The sequence below is a fragment of the Aureobasidium pullulans genome (genome assembly GCF_000721785.1).
Source record: "Aureobasidium pullulans EXF-150 unplaced genomic scaffold scaffold_5, whole genome shotgun sequence".
In the NCBI taxonomy this organism is placed as follows: domain Eukaryota; kingdom Fungi; phylum Ascomycota; class Dothideomycetes; order Dothideales; family Saccotheciaceae; genus Aureobasidium; species Aureobasidium pullulans.
In genome coordinates, this window is record NW_021941025.1 from 1,001,177 (window position 1) to 1,025,135 (window position 23,959).

At 44.4% G+C, this 23,959-nt stretch overlaps 4 protein-coding genes across 4 annotated transcripts; 1 reads left to right on the forward strand and 3 right to left on the reverse strand.

Moving 5' to 3' along the window:
- Positions 1-389: 389 nt before the first annotated feature.
- M438DRAFT_269227 (methylenetetrahydrofolate reductase-like protein) lies at positions 390-2,526 on the reverse strand (the record flags this gene model as incomplete). Its single annotated transcript, XM_029900314.1, has 4 exons — positions 390-603; positions 659-825; positions 882-2,375; positions 2,434-2,526. 4 exons carry the CDS (start codon positions 2,524-2,526, stop codon positions 390-392), a joined length of 1,968 nt encoding a protein of 655 aa, XP_029762809.1.
- Positions 2,527-3,031: 505 nt separating this feature from the next.
- M438DRAFT_269113 (putative translation initiation factor eIF4E3) lies at positions 3,032-4,206 on the reverse strand (the record flags this gene model as incomplete). Its single annotated transcript, XM_029900308.1, has 3 exons — positions 3,032-3,230; positions 3,284-4,111; positions 4,166-4,206. The coding sequence occupies 3 exons, from the start codon at positions 4,204-4,206 to the stop codon at positions 3,032-3,034; spliced, it is 1,068 nt and encodes a 355-aa protein (XP_029762810.1).
- Positions 4,207-5,408: 1,202 nt separating this feature from the next.
- M438DRAFT_353730 (uncharacterized protein) lies at positions 5,409-6,503 on the forward strand (the record flags this gene model as incomplete). Its single annotated transcript, XM_029906900.1, has 1 exon — positions 5,409-6,503. The coding sequence occupies one exon, from the start codon at positions 5,409-5,411 to the stop codon at positions 6,501-6,503; it is 1,095 nt and encodes a 364-aa protein (XP_029762811.1).
- A 1,687-nt stretch (positions 6,504-8,190) lies between these two features.
- M438DRAFT_333512 (uncharacterized protein) lies at positions 8,191-11,040 on the reverse strand (the record flags this gene model as incomplete). The annotated part of the gene is made up of 1 exon (XM_029903614.1): positions 8,191-11,040. One exon carries the CDS (start codon positions 11,038-11,040, stop codon positions 8,191-8,193), a length of 2,850 nt encoding a protein of 949 aa, XP_029762812.1.
- Positions 11,041-23,959: the final 12,919 nt, after the last annotated feature.

Genomic DNA, 23,959 nt, shown 5'->3' on the forward strand with positions numbered 1-23,959 from the left:
TAACAACAAGATATCGTGCATTTCAACTTCTGTGAAAGTAATAAACCAGGGGGAGGTAAGGATAAAAGGGGTCAGCGGAAGAGGAGGCTCTCTTATCCAACACACATGTCTCTCCCCCAGCCTGTCAAAATGCAAGGTTGTATTCATAACAGAGTGCTTGTCCAATGAGAGGTCAAAAAAACTTGAGCTCTCAGTGGACATTTCTTCATATTCAAAAATCATCGTGCCTTTTGATGCGCAAGTTTTCGATTGGCAACGCGCTGCTGGAGATGGAGAGGCTAGCATGCCTTCAAACGATAACGTTCAATATGTACAAACTCGAAGCGAAACGCCGCAACCAATGCATCATGCATATCCAAAAACTCCCACCTCGTTCATAGTAGTGTTTTCTATGCTTCCAAGAGCATCTTCCACAAGCCGTTGTTTTCGGTAAAGTCGTGATGGATGATGTTAACAAGCCAGTAGTTATCTCTGATCTCGCGTAGCAGTTTGGCAGATGGCGAGCGAGGGGGGTATACGTGACGCCATTCTGTCCAGATGCCAAAAGCCTCTTCGGCCCAGGCGCGGAAGGAGACTGCTTCGATCATGGTGGGTGTGACGATTCTGATGGTTATGTTAGCATTGAGCTTCTCTGTGTAAAGGTAATGTCAACACGCACTCTTTGCCAGTGAAGCAGCCCCATGTCACTGGGTTCAAGCTCTCTTCGTCGGCTGCTTGGAAGTCGCCCTTGCCGTTGCATGCGAAATATGTAACTTGATCATCCTTGTCGAGCTTGGTGCGTAGTCGTGTCCAGTCTTCGTGTGAGCAGAAGAATTCAACGAATGGCTACAAGACTTGTTAGCAAAGGCGCTCATCATGGTTCCAGATAAATTCAAACATACCTTCTGGAAGACGAAGCCGTTGGGCGGACCCCATCCGAAGATCTCATGGTCGCTGCGGAAGCCGTTGACACCAGGCTGGGAAGCTACGGTCCACCAGCCCTTCGAGATCAAGCCAGCCAACTCTTCTCTGATCGTTTCTGTCTCAGGGTTGAGACCTTCCTCGCTCCAAGGGATGGCATCGAGTTCGCCACGCACATGGCGCGCGAAAATGCTTGTGATGTCCTTTGTGTCGACTGGGTAGCCCCACAGCTTCAGTGCGCTCGGGATAGACACATGCAGACTGACACCATAACCATCGATCTCACCATATGCAGGACTGCGAGCGTCACCCCATCTTCCGTTGGGGAAGTCATCCCATGTGGCCTCTCGTCCCAAAGCACCCTCACCTTCTGAGATCGCCAGAGCATCCTTGCGCGATGGTGGGTCCTCGCCTGGCACACCAGCTTCATCGTCGAATGCCTCGAAGGTCGCGCTTCCACTTGACGCCGACCTTGAGGTCTTGTCGATGACAACACGGTTTTGAGGTGCCGAGTTTGCGATTGAGGATCTGCGACGAGCCTTTGCTTTCTTGTCACCGTTTCCGTTTGCAACTGGTGTGTCATCGTCCTCCACAGCTACGTTGTTGACTGCACCGATCAACTTACAACGTTCAACGATGTGTGCGACAGCCTTTTCGAGGTTGAGAGTGTAGAAGTGGAATCCTTTAGGTCCGGAGTAGGAGTTCTTCTTGAGCGTTTCAACCATCTCACTCAGGATGTCGACACCAGCGCGCTTAACAGCCTCGTCGTCGTTCTTGATGGGCTCGAGTCTGTTGGAGAGCTCGGAGGGAAGGTTGGCGTGGCTGAGCTTGGTGGTTCTCTTCAAGATCTGGTAGCTCTGAATGGGCATAAGGCCAGGGATGATGGGGATAGTCTTGAAAGCACCGCTCTCGTGCTGTCTGAGCAGCTTCTCGTAATCTTGGTATGCGTGAACGTCGTAGAAAAGTTGGGTCATAAGGAAGTCGGCGCCAGCCTCGACTTTTTCGACCAGGAATGGCAGGTCGTAGGTGGCATGCTGATGCTCGGGATGTGATTGATCGGAGTGGCCTTCGGGGTATGCAGCAACACCAATGCAGAAGTACTGGCCGTACTCCTTGCGAATGTAGCGTACCAGATCTACGGCCCATGTGAATTCCTTGTTGCTGTCGTCCTCTTCCTCGTTCTCCAGCTCGTTCGAGCGGTACTCGTCACTTCGTGGAGGGTCGCCTCTCAGGGCAAGAATGTTCCTGATTCCCAATGCTTTTGCTTGTTCCAGAGCTTCATCAATGAGCTTCCGCGACATGTTCGTACATGTCAAATGCAGACAAGTAGTGAGACCCAATTGGCGCTGCGTCATGTCGGCGAGAGCCAGCGATTTTGTCGAAGTGCTGCCACCAGCACCCCATGTTACATTGACGAATAATGGCCGTAATGAGTGTGCCATGCGAGAAAGACGGGCGTGGAGATTTGCGAAACCCTGCGAAACAAGTCAGCCATGTTCTTGGTGCATGCTTCTTCACTCATGGCGGCCCCACCTGCTGAGTCTTTGGCGGGAAGAACTCGAGGGAGAAATAGGTGCTGTCCTCGGGCAGCGCGGCGATCTTGTCGACAATCCTGTCTGAAGGCATTTCTGATGTTGTTGCGTGCATGGTTGCTCGTGTGACTGCGAGCTTCGAAAAAATGAAAGGGCAATGTCAAGATTGCGTCTAATTCGGCAGTTGCTCTCTTTAAGGGTCCCCCCGATACCGCCAATTCGTGGAGAGTCACGGACTTTCGTCATTAAGTCCACCCGGACAAAGTCGTGCGCGCTTCTTTACTGCTTTTGTTCATTCAATGCGGTCTGTCTTTCAACGACCGTGATGGCTTTCCGCTTTCCAGGCGTGGACGGCTAGCTACTTTTACATAGGTAGCTTGTCCATTATCCCCCACCTCATCTGCGGCTTCGACAACGCGACCCCGCGTCGGAGGTGCCAATGCATACCTGCTATCCCCAAGCATGCCGTCGCCTGCATCGCCGAAAAAGCACTATGTCCTCGCCAATTCCCAAACGCTCCACTCAGGTATCAGGTAATCAATGCGTTAAAATACATGCAGCTGAAATTACTGCCATATCGTTGCTCATATACCACTTCATTAGGCTGCGACCTTCTCCTCGCTCGTTCCGTTGTTGTTGGTCGAGCTCTGGTTTTGGTTGCGGCGTCTTTCACCGTGGTGGCCCGTCTTTTCTTGACGAGCCTGGTCAATGGCGCTGCGTTGAGTGATGCTGTCATCATGGCTTTTCCAAACCATGTTGGTGTCTGCCGGCAGAGACAGGACGCGCTTGATGGTTTCCCTAGTTTGAATATTAGCAGCTTTCTCCACAATCGCGTCGCGTCCAAGACTTACCGAATCTTCACGTTCCTGCCGCCATCGTTCTTGGTCCAGATGCTGAAAACATCCTCACCGCTGCGCACACTGACAACTGCACCACAGACCTCCTCGCCAGCCTCGGCGAACTGGTCTCCAATCATGGCCATGAGCAAGTCCTCCCAGTAGCGGTCTGCGACTCCCTTCTTCAATCGCAAAATCCATTTTCCTCCCTTCTTGTTCTCCTCATCCTCCCAAACAGGTCTGATGCCGTCACGGAAGAAATGGTAGTCCGAAACGGTAGGAAGTCCTGACGGGTGTTTCAGATGCGAATAGACCTGCCAGAACTGTTGCGCTGTCGAAATCTTGCACATAGGCCTGGTAGATTTCTCGTAGTCCGAGTTCTTGGACGTGGGGGGTCTGTACCAGATGACCCAGGTGTACTTGAGCGGCCAGGGGCTGTCATTGCCTCTTGGTGCCGGTTCTATTGATTGTGAAGTCGTGGGGCGGGGTGTAGTGACAGGCGCGACCTTTCTAGCAAAGCTCTTCTTCTCGTCACCGTCCTTCTTCTCAGCAGAGTTGGTGATCGAAGATGTGCCAACGACAGCTTTGGCAAAGTCAAAGGCAGTTCCTGGGGTCTTGGGTGTCTTTGTCGCAGAACCAAATGAAGCAAAGGCGCCAGTACCTAGGGCGAAAGCGCCCGAGGCAGCACCTGTGGTAGGCGACGAGATCCCGCTAGTACTCAATGGTGTGACTGTATTGAAAGGGTTGTTGCGCCCATGGGAGGAATTGGGACCAAAACGTCTTGATGATGTTTGTCCATCTTGACGGTCTGACTTGTCCATTGACAGGGAAAGCTTTCCAACACTGCGCGAAAACATGGTTAGCTCTGTACAGCAAGAGGAGATGGTCAAGAAATACTTTGTGCGACGGGACCAAAGGTTGTTTGTGTCCTTGTCCATTGCGGCGACTGCTAGCGTGGAAGGGATGCAGGAACAGGGAGGAGCTTCGAGTGGAGGAGAGGGCTAGCTAGGCAGGCTGGACAAGGACGGAAGGGCGTAGTGGGCGTGTTTCTCAGGTGGACAAAGGCAAGGTGGAGAAAATTGTGATGGGCAAGCTGGCGCTGCGGAGTATGCTATGTTGCGAGATGCGGTTGACTGTGTTTGCGATGTAGCTCTAGATGCGGCGATGTTCGAAGACCAGATTGAAGCTGAATGGGAAGCAGAATTGGAAGGTGATTAATGGCGCGTGGAGGGGTGATTGGTGGTGGGATCGAGTATTTGCATGATGCCCTAGACAAGTCGCCGTCGAAGCAGAAGCAGAACTGTCCCAGCTCGCGCCAAGCCCTGCACGGGCCCCATCGTCACTTTTTCACTACAAGAAACCTCGTCCGAGTCTCCCTCTTCTTTTCTTTCTCAACCAAGACCACCAACTCAAATCTTCGCCGGCCGGTTATACACTCTACCTGGTTGGCGACTCCGATGCGTGTGTCGAGATTGATTCTACCCCACTTTTAAAACCGTCTTCACGAGGGCCCCTTCGTGGTGGCTCCCAGGACATGGCGACGACCTACAAGATGGGACACCTCGACTCAAATAGAATAGAATAGTGAATGTATGTTTCGATTTACTACCGCTTCCTCTCCCTCGCAATCGCAATGATGATCAATATTGAAATTGGTAATCGCACTACTAGCGCAGCCGCGACGCTCTGTAATGGATGCCCTTGCTGGTTGTGCATGGCGAGAAATGGCTTGACTGAGCACACGTCGAGAAGGGCGCGATATACTCTACGTATTTATCAGTGTTACTGACTCCTGCACAGTTGAAAGAGATCCAACATATATCATGCTTAGGTGACTAAGAGTACGAAGATCTGTACTCTCATTAGATCCGGCGCCCTCGGTGCGCAAGACATGTGGTAGGTTCTGTCGACTCCAGGGGGTTCTCTCAAAAGCTCGTGAAACCCCATTCATAGATGGGTACTCTATCACTGAATAGATTGTTTCAACAGTCATCGGGAACACGGTGGTACGACCACATGACTACTTCGGACGAGTTAGTTGGCGGGGAATTGACGCAAGTTTTACAAGCTCGAGGTACAAAGCCTGCCTTCTGTCACTTTTTTCTTTTCTCCCACTTCCTCTACTTTACCTTTCTCAAGAATGGAATCGAAAGCCTCCCAGACTCACGGGCGTCGCGAGGCTAGCATCAGATATCTCGATGTCAACTCGTTGGAGACATGCGAAATCTCTGCTAGGGAAGCCAAACACTTAAGGGTGGCTCGCCTTGACACATCACTCTTCTTCGCGAAAGTCCTCTATGAGATACAGTTTCCTCCCGAGCTCAAAGGCAGAACACGATATCTTAAGGGTCCAAGGGTCTTTGAACAACACGTCTTTCCGGATTTTCTGGTTACCATACAGAAAATGTTACACTACAAGAGCCGCGACCTCGAAATAGGACCTCAGCTCATTCTCGCAGTTCGAGTTGATGATTCTGAAACAAGTTCATTTGCCGACCCGAAGGATCGTTTGAGCTCCGTCGAACATCTTTGGTGCAAATTTGGCAGTGACCATCATCTTTGGGAGGTGTTACATTTCTGGAGCTACGATATCTATGATCCCGAAGAGCGTTGTGACCACCATTGTGTCATGGCCTGCGATGAATTCTGGGCTTTGGCGTACCCTGAAGAAGCGGATTGCTCTAGACCTACGAACAATGCCAGGATTCGAGCCTTCGTTAAGCATATGTTAGGAGCCGAATTGGACTGGAACGAGTTCCAATGGCAGTACTACGACAAGGCCGTTGCCCTAAGAACCCGATTTAGTTTCAGATTCTGGAGGCTTTTTTCACTCATGGAAGCTCAACCCGATGTTGCAAAGGCCATGGCAGCGGGTGCTAGGGAGGCACTTGCTGCCCGACCGCACTATGCTTGTCGAACAATCTTACGCGAAGCCCTTGGGGGCAATCGACCTCGGCTCCGTTTTCTGGACGGTTTCTATCCTCATCCGGGTTGGTTTGTTCACGGGCTTAGACCCTGCAAACCAAGATTCCAGTGGGCTGGCAAACCTCCCGAGTTCCCAAGAAAGCCTAGAGGAGATTCTGTAATGGACGGCATACATGTCTATGACAACGTCGAACTTGAGAACAAGACAATCGGCAAGCGACTTGAAGCCGAACGGAATCTGTCCTCATTGAAAAGCAATAATGAGAAACTGACAGTACTTGGACCAGAGCGCAAGGAGGTTTTGTCGTAGCGGATACTCAATGCATACGTACAATGAACCAAACCTCAATTAGGTCGCGAAACTGTTTTGTTCGCAGATACAGTGACTATATGATGAGTTGGCAATAGAGGGAAAAGCTATGTATCTAAACGGCATAGTGGAATCATTGTGCAAGGTTGTGATCAAGACGATTATGTACATAGACCCAAGCAGTATACTCGACTGGTTCATCTTATCGACTTCTATTCAACCCCACCCAGAGCACACTGTTCCAGTTGCACACCATTTTGTCATTTCGCCCTCCTGTAAAGGACCAATTTCAGCGGTGAGAAGCCACTTGGCATCTATCCAGGAATTTCGTCTTCCCACGTTCTTCCTACTGTTCCGATGTAGCTGTCAAAATGCACGAGTAATCTGATCTCCACAGAGGTGTCCGTTCAAGGCTTCTGGTAAACATGGTGAACAAATTACCAATTGTCAAGAGCTTTGTATATTCTTCAAGTATGCTTTGTGGGAGCCTGTAAGTCTGTACGTCGGATGATGGTAGAGAATGTCCCATTCTGCAGCGATTGACCATGGCGTCCTCATATGAATCTCTGATGGCACTTAAGTCCGGTCTCTCGAATCAACATGCCACCGTGGATCGCAATGGCAAACATTGGCTGACGTTGCCACAAGAGTCTTCGTTGTCATGTGCTTCAACTCGGGCTGTCTTCAGTTGTGGGAAAATTACAGTGGGCGGATGGTCTGTTCCTGACCAAGTTTCAAGTGAAGCGTACTTGGGTCTGGAAGCGTCCCGATCCTTCAGCAAGCCCCAGAGGGGAACCTGTGACAAATGGGATACGTGTCTACAACAAGCTGGGACTTGAAAACAAGAGAGTTGCGGAACAGATTGGTACTGATCGGCACAGTACCTCAATAACTGGCACTGATGAGACAGATGATGATGGGATCTGAAGCAGAATTCAGACTCTTGGTCACAGCGCTATCAATATCTACTTTTAGCTCGCAAACAAGGAGATAATTCAATCCGATGCTAAATTATCTGCTCTCTCACACTGGATACGTGCTAGACTCACAGAACGCTGGTGTCTTTTCACTGTCAAATTCTGCCCCTGACTGTTGCTGGGGGGTACTCAGGTATTTCTGCCAACTCTTCTTCCTGCCTCCCATTGGAGTACTGTTGCTCTGTTGCTAGCTATAAAGATGCGCAAAGATATTCAAGAATGAGGGATGGATCGCTGAGAGCTCGAACTCCCTGCTCTCTCTCTCACTAGACATTCATTGACAACTTAACTGTCAAAAGGCAAGAGGTTTTTGACAACCACCTCCTTGTCCACGGAAGCGCCACCATTTCCAGCATCTCATTGGAAAGTTGGACCAAGGCCGAAAGCATCGTGGCTTTGCCTGGCTATTCTGTGACCCGACGGTCTGAGAGCTCGGTGAGTTCTAAGCAAGTTACATCATTAAAACATATGCCACATCAGTCACGCATACAAGTGGAATGGTTGAACAAAGATTGTATACGAGTTAGTCTAATCACCACTCGGCGAGTATGATCACGCTGAGAAACCGAAGTAAAAGAAATGGAAGTTCAATCAAGTCGTAAGGTACGCTATCGCAATATGGGTATCAATGCTGTGTAAGTATGCCGAAAAAGTTGCTCTCTCTCGTGACAGGCCGTGAATGATGAATCGAACTGTGTCAGGTGTCAGAGTTAAAACTCGCGGGGATTGACAGCTGAGCCGCCACCAGGGGTACTGTGCTGTTCACGGGTAGACTGGGGCGATTCGCCTTGACGAGTCAAGCCTTGAGCGGTCTTGGGCGTGACAGGGATCAGCTCATGAGCGATTGCGGAACGGTTGCTGGTATCGACGATAGGATCAGGAGCGAGTGCGGTCGAGAGTTGACCGCGGGGTTGTTGCTGCTGAAGGTCTCCCACTTGTGGCTCGAGTACTCGGATCCTCATGTCGCTCTGAGCGCCCTGCTGGGTACCCTGCTGAGTAACCTGCTGAATGGTGCCTTGAGCAGCACTCTGAGCGTTCTGGGTGCCTTGACTAGTATTCCGAGAATCCTGGGCATCCTGAACACCCTGACTGGTATCCTGAGAATTCTGAGCACCCTGGGCACTCTGAGCACCCTGGGCATCCTGAACACTCTGACTGGCCCCCTGAGCGTTATGGGCACCTTGACTAACAGCCGGAGTATCTTGAGCATCCTGATTAGCACCCTGAACACCCTGAACATCCTGAACACTCTGAACACCGTGGACATCCTGGGTACCCTGGGAACCCTGTTGGTCTTCGATCTGTATCTCTGAGCCTGCCTCCGCAGGGAGTCTGAGGCCAGTGAACACCACGGCGGTAGCAAGAAGTTGGAGGCACATAATGATACCAAATGCACGCTGAGTGCTGTCAATAACATCTAAGCGTGGGATGGACACGAAAAAGGTAGTGATAAGATCAAAGATAGGGGTAGGTCCGGCCGCCGAGGCGATGGACTTATCCATGACCTTGCTCAGGGTCAAGGATAGCTCGAGAGACAACTGTAAGACGCCATCCAAGAGCGCGGTCGATAACCCTACCAGCGTTTGTAGTCTGTTGCTGATGAGCCAGACGACAAAGGAGAAATTGCCGAAGACGTTGAGGCTCCATATCGATAGAAGAAAGGTCAGGCCAGGGGTGCTCAGGGGAATCTCCTTGAAAGATGCAATGAGTAAAGAGATGGTCGCAGAGAGCATGTTCAGAACGGCAAGATGATTGTGGGGCTGGGTTGACAGTGTGCAAAGCCAGAAATGAGGTCTTTGGTAAAAGCACATATCCCGGGAGTGTGGGAATACTCGAGTTTGCGTGAAAGTGCCAAAAAGGAGGTAGATCAAAGGGGCCACGAACATGAGCCACATGAGGTGGGCATGGCTGTTGCCGGTTTCAGATAGAAGCCTCAAGAACAGGGGCAAGCAGCTAAGGAACGCTACCATGCTAAGCATCAGGGACAAGAGGGAGGCGAACAAGGCTTGGTAGGTCTGATTCTCCCTGGCATGCTGTTCCTGGGGTAGTACCCAAGCATCGTGCTGTCCATGATCCTGATGAGCCTCCTGCTGAGCCTCCTGCTGAGCCTCCTGTTGAGTCTCTAGCTGAGGCTGGACACCCTGCTCAGTGTTGGTGACGGGTGCTGGGACGGACCTACGTTGCTCCCTGCGTACAATGGTGACAGCCGTAGGCTGGCTGAAGAGGGTAGGAGGGACCAGTGAGTTCTCTCGATAGTAAACTGCAGGGGAATCATCACCGGCGTGAGGCACACGAACCAGCTCACGTGTTCGAGGGTGGTTGTTGAATTGAATGACTCTGAGACCGCAGGCTCCAGCACACACAGCACCAAAGTATGCAAAAGCAGAAAGGCTTTGAAAGTGCAAAGGAAGAGGTGTATCCTGGCCTAGCAGGCCGACACCTGCGAAAGCAATCGGCCCAAGAGCCATGGCAAACAAGGAGATTGACAGGCCCGCAAGCAGAGCGGCCGCATAATCAAACTTTATGACGCTGAATCTGTCCAGAATCCCAGGGGCAAATAGACCGAGGAGGGTCGTTTGGAATTCTCCTCTGCGTAAGGCCTGCCATTGTGCTATGGTGGGGCCTTCAGTGCGGATTCGAAGCCTAAAAGCCTCCTCCTCAGCGCTGATCGGAACCATGGGCTCAAGGACATTGAAAAACGGGCTCCAAGCAGCATTTTCCAGTTGATTGGTGAGCCCGTAAACAACAAGACAAACAAGTGAGAGACATGAAAGAGCTGTACAGATGATGTAGCCGATGTTAGGGTGCTGAGTCAACAGTACACCGCCTGCGATAACGCCGACGATATTGAGTTCGATGTTGGACACGGAATAGAGACGCGTGGCGAGCGTACGCATGCCTGCACTGTGCGGCTTTTCGGTGTTTCCAGTGGTAAGAGAGGCCGCGAAACGAAGACCTTGTGGCAATACCATGGTCTCGCCAAGCGCCATGATGTTCCTCGAAACCAAAACAGATACTGGAGTCCGTATGCACAAGAAAAGGATCGAGGCCGTAATCGTGAGCAAGTTGCCGAAGAAAGCCCATAGGAAAGCATTGGTATTGTCCGACGCCATGCTCACAGGGATGAAAAGGAAAGCGAAAACAACATTGGGGGCAAAGAGAGCAGCGCTGATAGCGTTGACTTGCCTGTTGGTGAATGTATGTTCCAGAGAAGGCTCGTGGTGGAAGAACCCCAGAGTCGTGTTGAGTGCAGTACTGTTGACCAAAGGGAGGCTAACATTTGCAAAGATAGTAGCTGAAGCCAAGTACGAGGTGGTGAACCATAGCACAGGGAGGATGATCGAGATGAAATACGCGAGCCATGCTAAATGGGTAAGTGCGGCAGGAGTCAAGGGAACCACAGGAACCACAGGAAGGTTCTCGCGAGGTTCCTGGTCCAGGTGCGTGTTCTGAGGAGATTCCTCGCGGACATCCTGATGAGGGCGCTGGAGATGGTCTTGAGTATGCTCTCGAGAGTGTTCCTGGGACTGAGCGGTTTCGCCTGGAGGGAGAGGCTGCATATCGTCTTTCTCGCTGCTACCTTGTAGAAGCTGATCAACAAAATCCAGAAAGGTTGAGTGGATGAGTGTGAATTTACGAGGCTGGAGGATGGTTTTAAATGACATGCAATCGAAAAAGGATTGCTAAATGTAGCGACTGTACATTGATCAGCAAACCCTGAGCCTTTCAGTGACCGGATGGTCAAACAAGTTGATGCCTACATTAGCCGCATCTTGAAAGATGATCCGCGATCATGACATTGATGATTCCAAGACCCGCATGGCGGTCAGAATATCGTTTGTTGCCTACGTTTGCTCATGCATAGATTGCGCCGTCAACCTTTCTGTTTTGTAAGCTAGAATGTTCGGGCAAACAGTCTCTTGATTTCCGTCATTTGACCGGCACTGTGTGTTGCCGTGGTATATTATGATACAGACACAAGCTGTCAGGACTCTTTCAAGCACATCTTAGTTGAGAGGATGCCACACACTTCCCTAGATGACAAAAAGACGCAATACGACAGGTCTACATTGCTCGTATCCGAAGGCAGGTTGACGGTCTTATTGGATGAAAGTCTCAGGAAGAGCATATGCCAGAGTGATACATCAGCGGCTAGGGAAGGCATTTGACACGAAACAATACATCCAACCAACACGAAGCCTTGACAAGGGGAGATCGGTAATGGGTGCGCGCCTACGCATGATATCCGCTCAAAGGGAGAGGTCCTGCAGACCAGCAAGATTCCAACCGTTCGCCGTAGAGTGCAGTGTTTGCAGCTGCAGGGAGATGTCAATATTTTCCGTAGGATGTTGTGCGCCATTACCACGGTTCCATGCTTGTCATCAGCCGCGCAATCGAATTAGGATGTGAAGTTAGCCTGTTAACAGCATTTTGCACAAGAAAGTTGGAACTGGTACTCCAGTTTGGAGTTGGTAGCCTGTGGCAAATTTGTCTGACCTCTAGACGATTTTTAGATATGCAGGCGACTAAATGATTATACTCGTTTCATAACTGGTGGATAAGGCCTTGCATAGCGTGCCAAGCTGTGCANATAACATTAACACCTATATTCGAGGTTCTCTACAACGCCGAATGAGATTTAGATTTCATTAAGCAAATCATCCTCTAGTTAATTAAGATACTAACCTTAAAAGGGAGAATACTTATAAGCTTATTCCTAATAATAACATAAGATAGAATGCCTTCTTTAACTTACTTAAAAGAGGTGTTAAACAGCAAGGACCAATTTAAGCTCTTATAGAAGAAATTGCTAAGAAATGGGATGTTCTTAAGGCCTAGTAGCATCGCAATAATCCTAGNAAGGTAATGCCTTAATTAAAACTTAAGGAACGACCCTTAGTACTTAATGACTGGTTGCACCCCTTAGACTAGGCTGTCTTAAAGGAATACCAGGATATCCTTTAACCTCTTAATAAGGTAATAACAATCCTTTAAGGCTATAGCAAAGGTAGAGCTTAGGGCTTAATCTAGCAGACTATCCCTATAATGGAAGGTCTTCTTAAGCACTTTAAAGATCTTAAGGAAAAGTTTGTTATTGCACCTTCAAATCCTATTAGTGCCTATTAACCACTAGTTGAACCTGCCTCCTTAATAGCAACATCTAAGATGCTACCTCTAGCTATGCCTTTAAGAAGGGGTTAACGAGCTACCCGTAATAGGGGAGCTAATTCTCGACCATTGCTAACACCCCCTACTCCACAAGTTTAAGAACTATCTTAACAAAACCTCGAAGCCCTATCTTAACAGCTAGTTGTCTCTTAACCGCTATAGTCTTAAGCTGCTACTAAAGCATATACTTAAGCTTTAAGTAGCTAGCTAGACTACTATGCAACTCTCTATGTTTAGATTAACTAAGGTTAGTTAAAGCTTAACAAATATTATAAGTTGACGGACCATTTAACTGCATATGTTATAAGCCTTATTCTATATCCTGCATTTACTTAGGTTAACATTAAGAGTCTCTAGGCACATAAGCCTATTTAGCTTTAACACTCTAAGTTTAAGATGTTAAAGCTCTAGGGAGAGTATAAGGACATGCTAGTAACCTCAAATCATTCTTTAAGTTCTTCATTAACAAACTGCTGGCACAAGTCTAAGCTTTTTAGCCTTAGGCATCTTATTGAAAATTAAGCTAAAGATGATTATAAGCGTTAGTGCCGCCGGCTAAGAGATTAGTCTATAATTAAGAGGCTACTACTTAAGTATTAGATAAGTAGGGCTATTATTAACTCATATCTACGTCTTTATAGGCTTGCACTTAATGTCTTTACTATTCCTACAATGTCCGATGAACCTAAAAGAGTTTTTAGCTCTTGTAGCTTAATGATTACACCTTATAGATCATCACTATCTTTAAGAAGTATTACTACTTCTTAATGCCTTCGAAGCTAGTTAAGAGAAGGTCTTGCTAACTTTAAGATATTTGAACAACTTAAGTTAAGAGTATCAAGTTTAGAATAGCAAGATGGTGATAAATTAACTCCTATTAAGTTGTTTAATTAAAGAGTTATTACACAAGGTTTAACTAGCCTTAAGCATTCTTAAGCCTTGTTAGGTAGTACTATCTCTCTCTCCATTAGCATTAAACTTTCTTAAGCCTTTAAAAACATAAGAAATCCTCCTAGCTATCCCTTATATCCTTTCTAACTAACCTAAGTTTCTCTAAGTTGTTCCTTAAGTTCCATCCTCTTAAATCCATTAATCAAAACCTTTAAAGGACTCCTTATCATTAACAAATGTCTTAGGCAGCTCCTTAACTTAAAGAACTTTACTACGGGTTACGCGGTTTTAAAGGTTATAAAGGGCAGTTAAGTAGGTAGTAACTCTAGTAATTAAGTCGTTTAAGTAAGGAAGGGTAGCCTTAAATGGATTAAGAACTAGGATTCTAATGTGACGGCCAGTTAGGTTAGGGTTAAGTAAGATGTCTTAATAAGAGATGTTAGGGTTATGTAACATAGGAGGAGCTTAAAGAGGGCTTAAGTAGAATCTCTGTCTACTTAAGGAGCTTGCCCTACTAGTAGTTAAAGTGTTCTTNTATATAGAAAGCTAAGGCCTAGACCTTAAGAAGAGAGACCTAGATCCCCTATTTAAAGGGATGGCTAGAACTGTTTCCTTTGTAATGGATTAGACTATTAGATAAGATCATGTCCTTACATGTCTACAGCTAAGAGGACTACTAACTAGGAAAGGAGAAGCTAGACTAAGTTAAGGAAATCTACTAATCAAATTAGTACCTAGTCTACTAAGATCTCTTAGCTAGAATCCTAGATTAGCAACCTAGCTAGGGAGATCAAATCCCTTAGAGTAGAAAAGAGATCTAAGAAGGCATACCTAGCTAAATCTACTAGTAAAGACATAATCTTAGATAACACTTTAGTCTTATTAGAAGACGATAAAGAAGAAGTTAAGGAGATAGCAACCTTCTACAAAGAGAATGTTAGTACTATCCTCTAGGACAAATGGATATTAGATTCTAGTGTAAGTTTACACATGACTAATAACCTTACCCTCTTTAGTAATCCTCCTACCTAAATTAGACAAGTTACAATAATAGTAGGAGGTAGAAAGCTATACTTAAATAGAAGAGGAGAGGTTAGAATCTAAGGGAAAGATAAGTCTAGGATTATCTTAAAGGATGTCCTATTTGTTCCTAGTCTAGGAGTGAACCTTCTATTAGGGAGAAAGCTATGTAGGAATAGGATTAAAGGAAGGTTTAATAATAAGAAGATGTATTATGTTAATCCTAAGGGACACACTATCCTTAAAGCAAAAGAACAAGGTAGTGTCTATGTCCTAAGCAACATCCATTACTCGCCCTCCTATAGCTTAGATAAACTACTTGCATTTGCTACCTAAGAAGAAATTACTTAAGATGAAGTGATAGGAGAGTCAAGTGATGATTTAGATGCTAAAGCCTATAACAAGAAAGTGCTAGATAACTACATGTTATACTATAAGAGATTTGCCTACTTAGGCTCCTAGAAGATTTCTCAAATCTATAAGATGACGACTATAAAGAACCTAATTAAGGTAGTTAAATGTGTCTGCTAGACCTACACTCTTACTAAGTTTAGAAAGAGGAAAGGAAAGGTAGTAGATAGAAAGGGAGCACTACTTAAGAGGGTGTCTATTAATACCTATAGACTATTTCTAATGTTAAGACTNNGAAACACTTAAGNAATNGTTATTAAAGATNATTTTATAAGATATTCCTAGGTTATTCCTATTAAGGACAGAAAGGAATGTCTAGAGAAACTTAGAGTCTAGAGAGTAATAGTTAAAAGGCAAACTAGGTATCTTATTAAAGCATTTAGATTTNACAATGTAGGAGAACTAGTTAAGCATTTTAAAGGACTTAAAGTGGAATTTAGGATTAAAACTTAAACTATAGTCCTACACACTTCTACCTAGAATGGCCTAGTTAAAAGGGAAAATTAGCAAGTAGAAAACAACATACGAGCTAATCTTAAGGGCGCCGACTTACTACCTAACTTCTAGGAAGAGGCATACTAAGCTAGATGCTATATTAGAAACAGAATCTTAAATGGTCTAGAGGTGAATGGACACATGGTTAGCCCTTATAAGGCCCTTATAAGCAAGGTGCCTAATGTCAACCATGTAAGAGTATAGGGATGTAAGGTACATTCCTATATAGATAGGGAATCTATCCCTTAGAACTTTAGAAGAGACAAACTTATAGATAAAGCTAGAGTTAGCATCTTTATAGGATATGTTGTAGACACAAGTAAGCAGTTCCTAATCTAGGCACCTAATATAAAGACCATCATTAAGACTAGTAATGTAGTCTTCTATAAGGATGAACCTAGCGGTAGCATTAATTATAACTTAGAAAGTAAGCATTAACTAAGTTATGCTATAACTAGAAATCTAAAGGGTAGGCCCGCTATAAACAAGGAAGACAGCTAAGCTATAGTTCCTCCTATATAAGCAAATCTAAAGCTAGTAGGAGCTACTACATAACCTCCTCTATAAGAGGGAGATAAAGATAACACCTAGGAACTAACATTAGTAGGAGACAACAATCCTCTCCTAACTAATAGGGTAACTAGAAACTCTAAAACTACACTACCTTAACCTACTCCTTCTAAACCATGGAAGGAGGACCTAAATTAGAAACTAGTCTTAACTGATTTTAAACCAAAGAAGGACGTAGAAGTCTAGATTAAGTTAAACTCTAGGAAAAGGACAAGAGATGAGAGTAGAATGAATTTCAGCGAGGATAAGCCTATAGAGAAAAGGCTTTATTAAGCCCTCTTTGCCCTAATAGCTATGTATACTACAAATAATGACATAGGTGCAAATAAGGACTATGCTAAAATGTTAAGAGCATTAGTTAAAGAGTTTAGGGCCTATTTCTCTATAGAATCAAATAAGGAGATAGCCCTAGCAGCATAAGGTAAGATAGACATTCCTATTCCTTAAACCTATCTTAAAGCTATCTTAGACAAGATATAGGGACCTAAATGGAGGGAAGCAATTAGGCGCGAGCTTATTACACTAGTAGGCAATAGCACCTAGGAGATAACCTATCTCCCTAGGGGAGCTAACCTAGTAACAAGCAAATAGGTCTTTGCTACTAAATTTAACACTAATAGGTTACTAGATAAGTTAAAAGCAAGACTTGTTATAAGAGGATTCTCTTAGAAATTTAGAGTAGACTACGAACATACCTTCGCCCTAACTCTTAGGCATAATACCCTAAGGATCTTCCTAGCCCTATGCGCTGTCGAAGACATAGAGTGCTATTATGTAGATGTTAACAACGCCTTCATAGAATCATTCTTAAAGGAGGACATCTATATAAAACCTCTACTAGGGGTAGATGTCCTACTAGGGATGTGTCTTAAAGTCTATAGGAGTCTATATAGACTAAAGTAAGCTACAAGAGACTAGAACGAGAAATGTGTCATTAAACTCTAGAAGCTAGGATTTGTNGAGGCGACCTATATACTAGTAGTCTTACCGCTAGAATAGACCTAGGTAGACCTCGACGGGCTTAAAAGACGAGGGTCGATGTTTATAGGTTTAGTAGCTGCTCTACGGAGGGCTAGTAGTTAGCGACGCGGCATCTTACCTATTATAGTTAGCCTTTACTACATTTAAAACCTAGTCTACTTACCTTCTTCGTTAGAAAGGAGGTCTATTAAGTCTTCTAAATAGGCCGCTAGCAAGGGGGCTACTATCTGCTTAATCGGATCCTTAAATATACTAAGCTCTTTGCGAGCCTACTTTATAATCTTCCTTAGGATTATCTTACGTCTCTCCTTACCATTCTTAGTATAGAATAGTCGAAGATATCTTTTATACTTGCCCTATACTACATCGGATTAGAGAGGCTCCTATCTTATCGCTTTACCGTTACTCGTTTAGCGAGCCCCTTAGAGCTATATATAGGCAATGTGTTCTATAGTTGTAGCTAAATAGGCTACCATGTGTTTAGTAACTTCTTCTTATAGCTCTCTTATTTCCGCGTGTGCTGCGGGACCGTCTAACCTATAATATACTTTGCCTATAAGGTAGCAAAACATTAGACTTAAGAAACGTCCTTTCTATCTAACATTAGTATGGCCTTAACACTATATAATCGTATACGATATATCTTACGCCGTCCCCGTTTAGAAATAAGTACATCGCGTTTTAGTTTACGAGTGCCTACTATCTAAGCTCCCTAGTGCTAGGGGTAATGTGTCGTAGATAAGACTCGTCCCTAGTTACTAAACTTAAAACGTGCGTAGTTATCTCTTTCTAGGTTACGCCTATAGCTATGTAGCGTACACCTCTTAACTCTTTACGCATCTCCGACATTATTAGCTAAATCCTTAGAGTAGACTCGTACTTAACTTATATACTATCGAACTATCCTATTAGGGATGTAGGTCGCTAATGATTCTAGGTAAAGCTACATGTCTGCGTCCTAACATTGCTTCTATCGTCGCCGAAACGTAGCATCGACCTAATAAAGGTTAGCTATAGCCTAGTTAAACGCTATACATTCTAGTGTCCCTACTAGAAACAGCGACACGTAAGCCCTTATTATAGCCTTAAACACCCGCTAATAGTCTAGAGGGAGCTCCTTCTATAAACGCTAGCGGGCTACCTACTAATTAAGAGTCTTATCGTCGTTATATACTTTATTTTTAGGCATCCTATCGTAAGGGCGTTTCTTTCCTCGCGTTACATTAAAGGAGCTCGAGGTACTCTAGAACCCTTAGTCGCCTAGGTTAGGTTCGTAGCTAAGGTCCGAGCCTTCCGTTACGTTAGTATTCGACTATAGCCTACTAGTAAGTGTACCTACTAAAGACGTCTAATAAATTAAACACTAGCATTAGAAATAAGTAGACGTAGTTAAGAGTCGTAGTGTATAGATTTAACGCTTTTTAGGCATTATATACGATCGTCCGTAATCCGCAGCTTTCCTGTAATCTACGTAACTTAGCTAGGTTATAATAGCACGTATCGTCATTTGCTTGTTTCCGATACCTAATGTTGTTATTAGCGCTACGTAGTCGAGTCGCCGCTTAGACTATGTTCTAGTAATGGTAAATCCTTAACCTAAGGTAATTAATCCTATGTCTAATGTTTCCTCCTTAGATGCTTACTATAAGGAACTTAAGAGGTTTTCCCTACATATAGCGTATCAAAATTAGCCGCTCCTATGCCTTCTAGTCGTCTACTATTATAGCCTCCTCGTCCTCTCGATATAGCTTAATATAGTCCCTCTTAGGATTAAAATCGTGATCTTTCGTTAATCTATTAATGAATTNGCCGTAGGCTTCTAGGACCCTTCTAGTAAGACATAGAGTTAGATTTACTCCGATCCTCTCCTAGTGAACATTAGCTACATTACCTAGGCCTATAAGCGCGCGGATGCTAACTATAACGGCATTATTCTCTTTATCGCTTAGGATACGGACATCCTTAAGCGACTCCTATCTAGCCTCCTCTATAGCCGTGTCCCTTTTAATACGGACTTATAGACTTAACATTTCCCCCTTAAAGGTAGCACCCCCCCTATAAGTCTAACCCCTTAGGTCGGACCTAGTTAGAAGAGTAAACCCGAACTACTCTAGTATGCTAAAAGGCCGTCTTTAGTTTCTAACGATCTTATAAACGTGGACTAGACTAGTACGGTAGTGTCTACTAGACACTATCTACGCATGAGAGAGGCTCCACTCCGTTTATAGGAGCTAGTAGTCTCTAAGACTCCTACTATCTATAGTATTAGGCCCGCGGGGAGTAGTCGCAAATTTACCTCTATCCTTTATAAGTAGTTGTCTTCTAGTGCTTATAAAAACGTCGACTCCGCATCTAGATCTATACTTACTAGCGCTCTCTTTAGACAAGACAAAGTTACCTATATAACTGCGTTATCCTAGCAGCTTACCTATTAGATGGTCGGTTTTAATCTAGAGCATTAGAATCCTAACTCTAGCGTTTTCCTCGAGAAATGGAGTAGGGAGTTCTATCTCCTATCCTATTAGTTCTTTAGTGTCGCATTCTATCTTTGCGTCCTACTTTCTAGAGGCCTTTAGACGATTCCTAGCTATACGATAGGAGTTAGCAAGACGCCTATCTCTATTAGAATCTTCGAGGTACTACGAGCCTTCCGATAGAGCTATTTATCTAAGTCTACCGACGAGTACATAAATCCGTACACGCTATTTAAGTAAGCCCCGACTAAGACGATTAAGTAATGCTAAGAGCGATTAACTAAAGAGAAGCCTAAGGACTAAGAATAGGATCTTCGAGTTAGTGCTAGACCATTCTTAGTAGTACCGCCCCCCCTTATAATCTAATTATAGTGCAGATCTTTAAACAAGTTTTTTCCCTTAACTCTAGTAATAGTCGCATCTACCAAGATTTTAGAAAGGAAGACTAAAACCGATTATGGCGATTACGTCTTAAGCTTTCGCTCTAAACTCCCTTCTAGGTTTTAGCTAGCCTTACCGCTTCGCGTTAGCTAGTTCTAAAGTAATGCTAAATTATCTGTTATATAGATGCTCTAGAAATGGAAGGACTTACGCCATAAGAGAAAGATGTAGCGAGAACATAGGTAAGAGGAATAGTACCTATAGTGTTCTACTACCGTCATTATCTATGCCGCTAGAAACCTTTTATCGCGCATTAGGCTAACGGATTATAGCACTAATAAGACCCTAGTAGGTGTTAAGCCTAACGATTCCGAGCGTTTAATCGATACCGAATTTAGCTATGTGTTTATAGACGAGTTTCACGAGATTACTAGCTAGTAAACTTTTGCGTAGAGGAACATAATAAGCATTCTAGGCTTACCGCAGTTTATCTAGATTAGCGGAACCTTCCTTAATAAGCTAAGTTCCCTTATCGCTCTATTAATGGCTATAGAGAGCTTAAGCCGTTGCATCCCTTCTCTAACTAATGGCATAACTAATCTAGGCACTAGTACCTATTACCTGGACCGCTTTTAAGATTAGTATACCTTACTTCTTAAAGCATCTAGGAAGGGAGAAAGTGCGATCGATATGTTTAATTACATAGATAACTAGGTTAGGAGAGACTAGCTCCTAGCAAAGAGCTTTGTTACGTTAAGATAGATCTATAGAGTCCTTAATAAGGACGTTTCTACTAGCGGCGCCCTTATTGACCATAAGGTAGGACAGTTAACGACAACCATTACTAATAAGCCTAAGGCTTAGGATTTAGCTCGTCTACTAAACGACTCGACCATTTAGTTTACTACATCGACACTGTAGGGACCTAATTAGATTCCGATTATAAACATGGCACTAGTGCGAATTCTAGACATAAACGTCCCTATCCTAGAGGAATACTATAACGACATCGCCGAACCTTATAGGGTTGCGCTTAAATAGGCTATTATACGAGCTAAACATGTTAAAATAGCAATAGCAAAGAATGGCGGCGAAAAGTCGGAATTCTCTTAGGCTAGCTTCCTCTAAAGCATCTATAAGTTCCGCTACATTAGCAACTTCCCTTGCTTTAAAGCATTAAGGGAGTCTAATCCTATGTTTAAGGCGAGCTTGTTATTAGACCTTACTCTTAGAAGCGCTAAAGCTATTGTTAATNATCTTAGATGCTAGTTTAGAGGACGAATAAGACTATACGGAGCATAACCTCCCTACCTTAGTTATAGATAATGAATATTAGGCAACTATAGTCGAAGATATACCGAGTCTCGCGTATAGCGCTTNNATTAAACCGAATAGCGGCCGGCTATCCTCCTCGGCGGCGATAGAGGTACGTAAAACGTTTAGCGACAACATAAAGCTCTAAGCGGCGGCTAGGCTTTAGAGGTTAGAGGACTTTATTATTAGGCTATTGTTCCTACTAGTCTAANACGATCCTAGATGCCCTATCCCTAACACGTTAGAGACGATACTCTTACGCGAATTTAGAAGTCGGTTTAGTTTCGACTTTGCTCGTTAGATACACTAAGAGAACATATCGAAGAACAGTATCGACCGCCTCCTAAAGTAACCCGGTCTTAAGTCGCTAGTCGACTAGTTAGGCTAGGATTCCGCTAACGACCTACGCGAGAAGATAGAAAAGATAATAACTGTCGCCGACATTAGTTAGTAGAAGTACATAACCGTAGACGTACCTAGCGACAATAGTCTAAACGGGAATAAAATGTATACCTTACGATATTAAGATCTAGTACGTACTATTCGCTTCTTTCTTAGATATCTAGGATTTAAAGACGACCTCTATTATAAGCCGTATAGGGTATAGACCGACGAGACTCAAACCTATAGAAGATATAACGATATGCCGACAGGAGACTAGTAGTAGGAAACATAAGAAAAGATTAGTTAGGATAGACGTAGTAGGGGCGCAACGATCGTGCCATTAATTATTATAAGCGACAAGACTATGTTAACCCTATAGTTAGGCGACCTAGCAGCCTACGTAGTCTACCTTAGCATTAGAAATCTTCGTGCCTCTGCTCGACATTTAAACGAGCGTCCTAGGTTAATACTGCTTAGTCTAATTCCTATCGTTAAGGAGGGAGATGTAATAATAAGAGGTCGGATATTTTACTACTGTCTAGCAACTATATTTAAACTAGTAAAGTAGATGTGTCTTTAGGCAGGTACCGAAATCCCCTACTCGGACGGCTAGACTAGACGTTATGTCCCGATTATTATAGCCTTTACGATAGATTACGAGGAGTAGGTTAAGTTAACTAGAGTATTAGGTAATAGACACTATATAATGTATAAGATTTACCCGGATCTACGAGAGGACCTTAAACTTATAGCCGAGTAGAGGTCTAAGACTAATATAAGAGAGAGGATTTAGCGACAACGTAAAGGAGCTACTAGTACGTCTAGTAGCAGTACGGCTTAGCCCTCGTAGACTTTTAACGTTATAGACGACGGCATAGAGTTAGAGGAAGAGGAGGCCGGTCTAGGATCTAGAGATAAATTAGAACTTAATCTAGACAAACGCATCTACGACATTAATTGTTTTACCTTAACAATGCCGCTAATAGACATATATAAGAGTCTTATAGTCGACATCCTTCACTAATTGCTAAAAGGTATTATAATGCACGTACTCGGCTAGACATAATTGTTTCTTTTAGACTAGGCTAGGAACAAGCTAGGGACGCGTATGTTTAAGGCGGTCATATATGCTAATGCTACGAAGAAGCGCTTAGCAAAAGCAAACGCTAAAGTAGCTAAAAGCATTATAACTAGTATCGTCGACCGTCGATTCGCGTCTATTCTAAAGTTTGCGACGATTCGCGTATTCTAGCACTTATCTAAGGTAAGTTAATAGATAGGAGTAGAACAAAAATACATCCTCCGTTAGATACTGCCTATATTTGTCCCCTTGCTCGAAGAAGTAGGCACTCTAGAAGCTAACGCAGCTATTTAGTTTATCTAGGCTATAGTTGACTTCATTACGCTAGCTATGTATTAGAGCTACGACGACAACACGCTTAGATATTTTGAACTAGCGTTATATCGGATAAACTAGTATAAGGAAGTGTTTCGAAAATATCGTAACCTAAAAGCAAAGGACGACGAGTAGCACTTTAACTTTCTAAAGTAGCATTCTTTAACCTATTGCGTACAAATAATACGCCTTTATAGCTATACGCTGAACTAGGACATAAGTCATCTAGAGCATAAGCATTACACCTATATAAAAGAAGGTTTCCGAAGGACTAATAAGAAGAACAACTAGGAGGACTAACTAATAGAGTACTACTTACGTAGCATTAACATGCTCGCGCTATAAGACATTCTCTACTATAGTCCCTAACCTACCTTAGTAGACGGCCGTAAAAGGGACGAAGAGCTAGTCTCGGTTAGAGAACTATAGCCTATTAACTTAGTATTTAGACTACTAGGACAAAATCGGAGGATAAAGAAGGCTTTATAGTGACTAGTAAGGGACATTGTCGAGCTACTTAGGCTAGAAGAGGGCCCGCTTTTCCGATAGGCGATAGTAGTGTTTATCCGAGAATTACGCCCTTATAATCGAGAGCAGCTAAGTAACCTAGATCTAGATAGAGTTAAGCTAATGGACACTTAGGTAAATGACTATCCTATCTAGCTGCATCACTTTGTTAAGTGTAGGAAGGAGTATAGCGACATTACCGATAATAGTAGTACTATAGAACGAAACATTGCTCGTTACGTAGAGAATTAGTAGAAAGGGGGCAAACCTTAGCGTAATTAGGTTTAGGTCTAGGAGTATAAAGCGCCTACAGAAGATAGAAAGCAATCTATAGCATTTTAAGGCTAGTTACCTATCCGCCTACGTCTAATTATAATAGTCGAGGATATTAGCGTAACCTATGCTATAGAGTACGACATGCAATAGGGAGAGTAAGGCAACATACGATATAGTAGGATTTACTATAATGTCTACGTACTAAAGGAT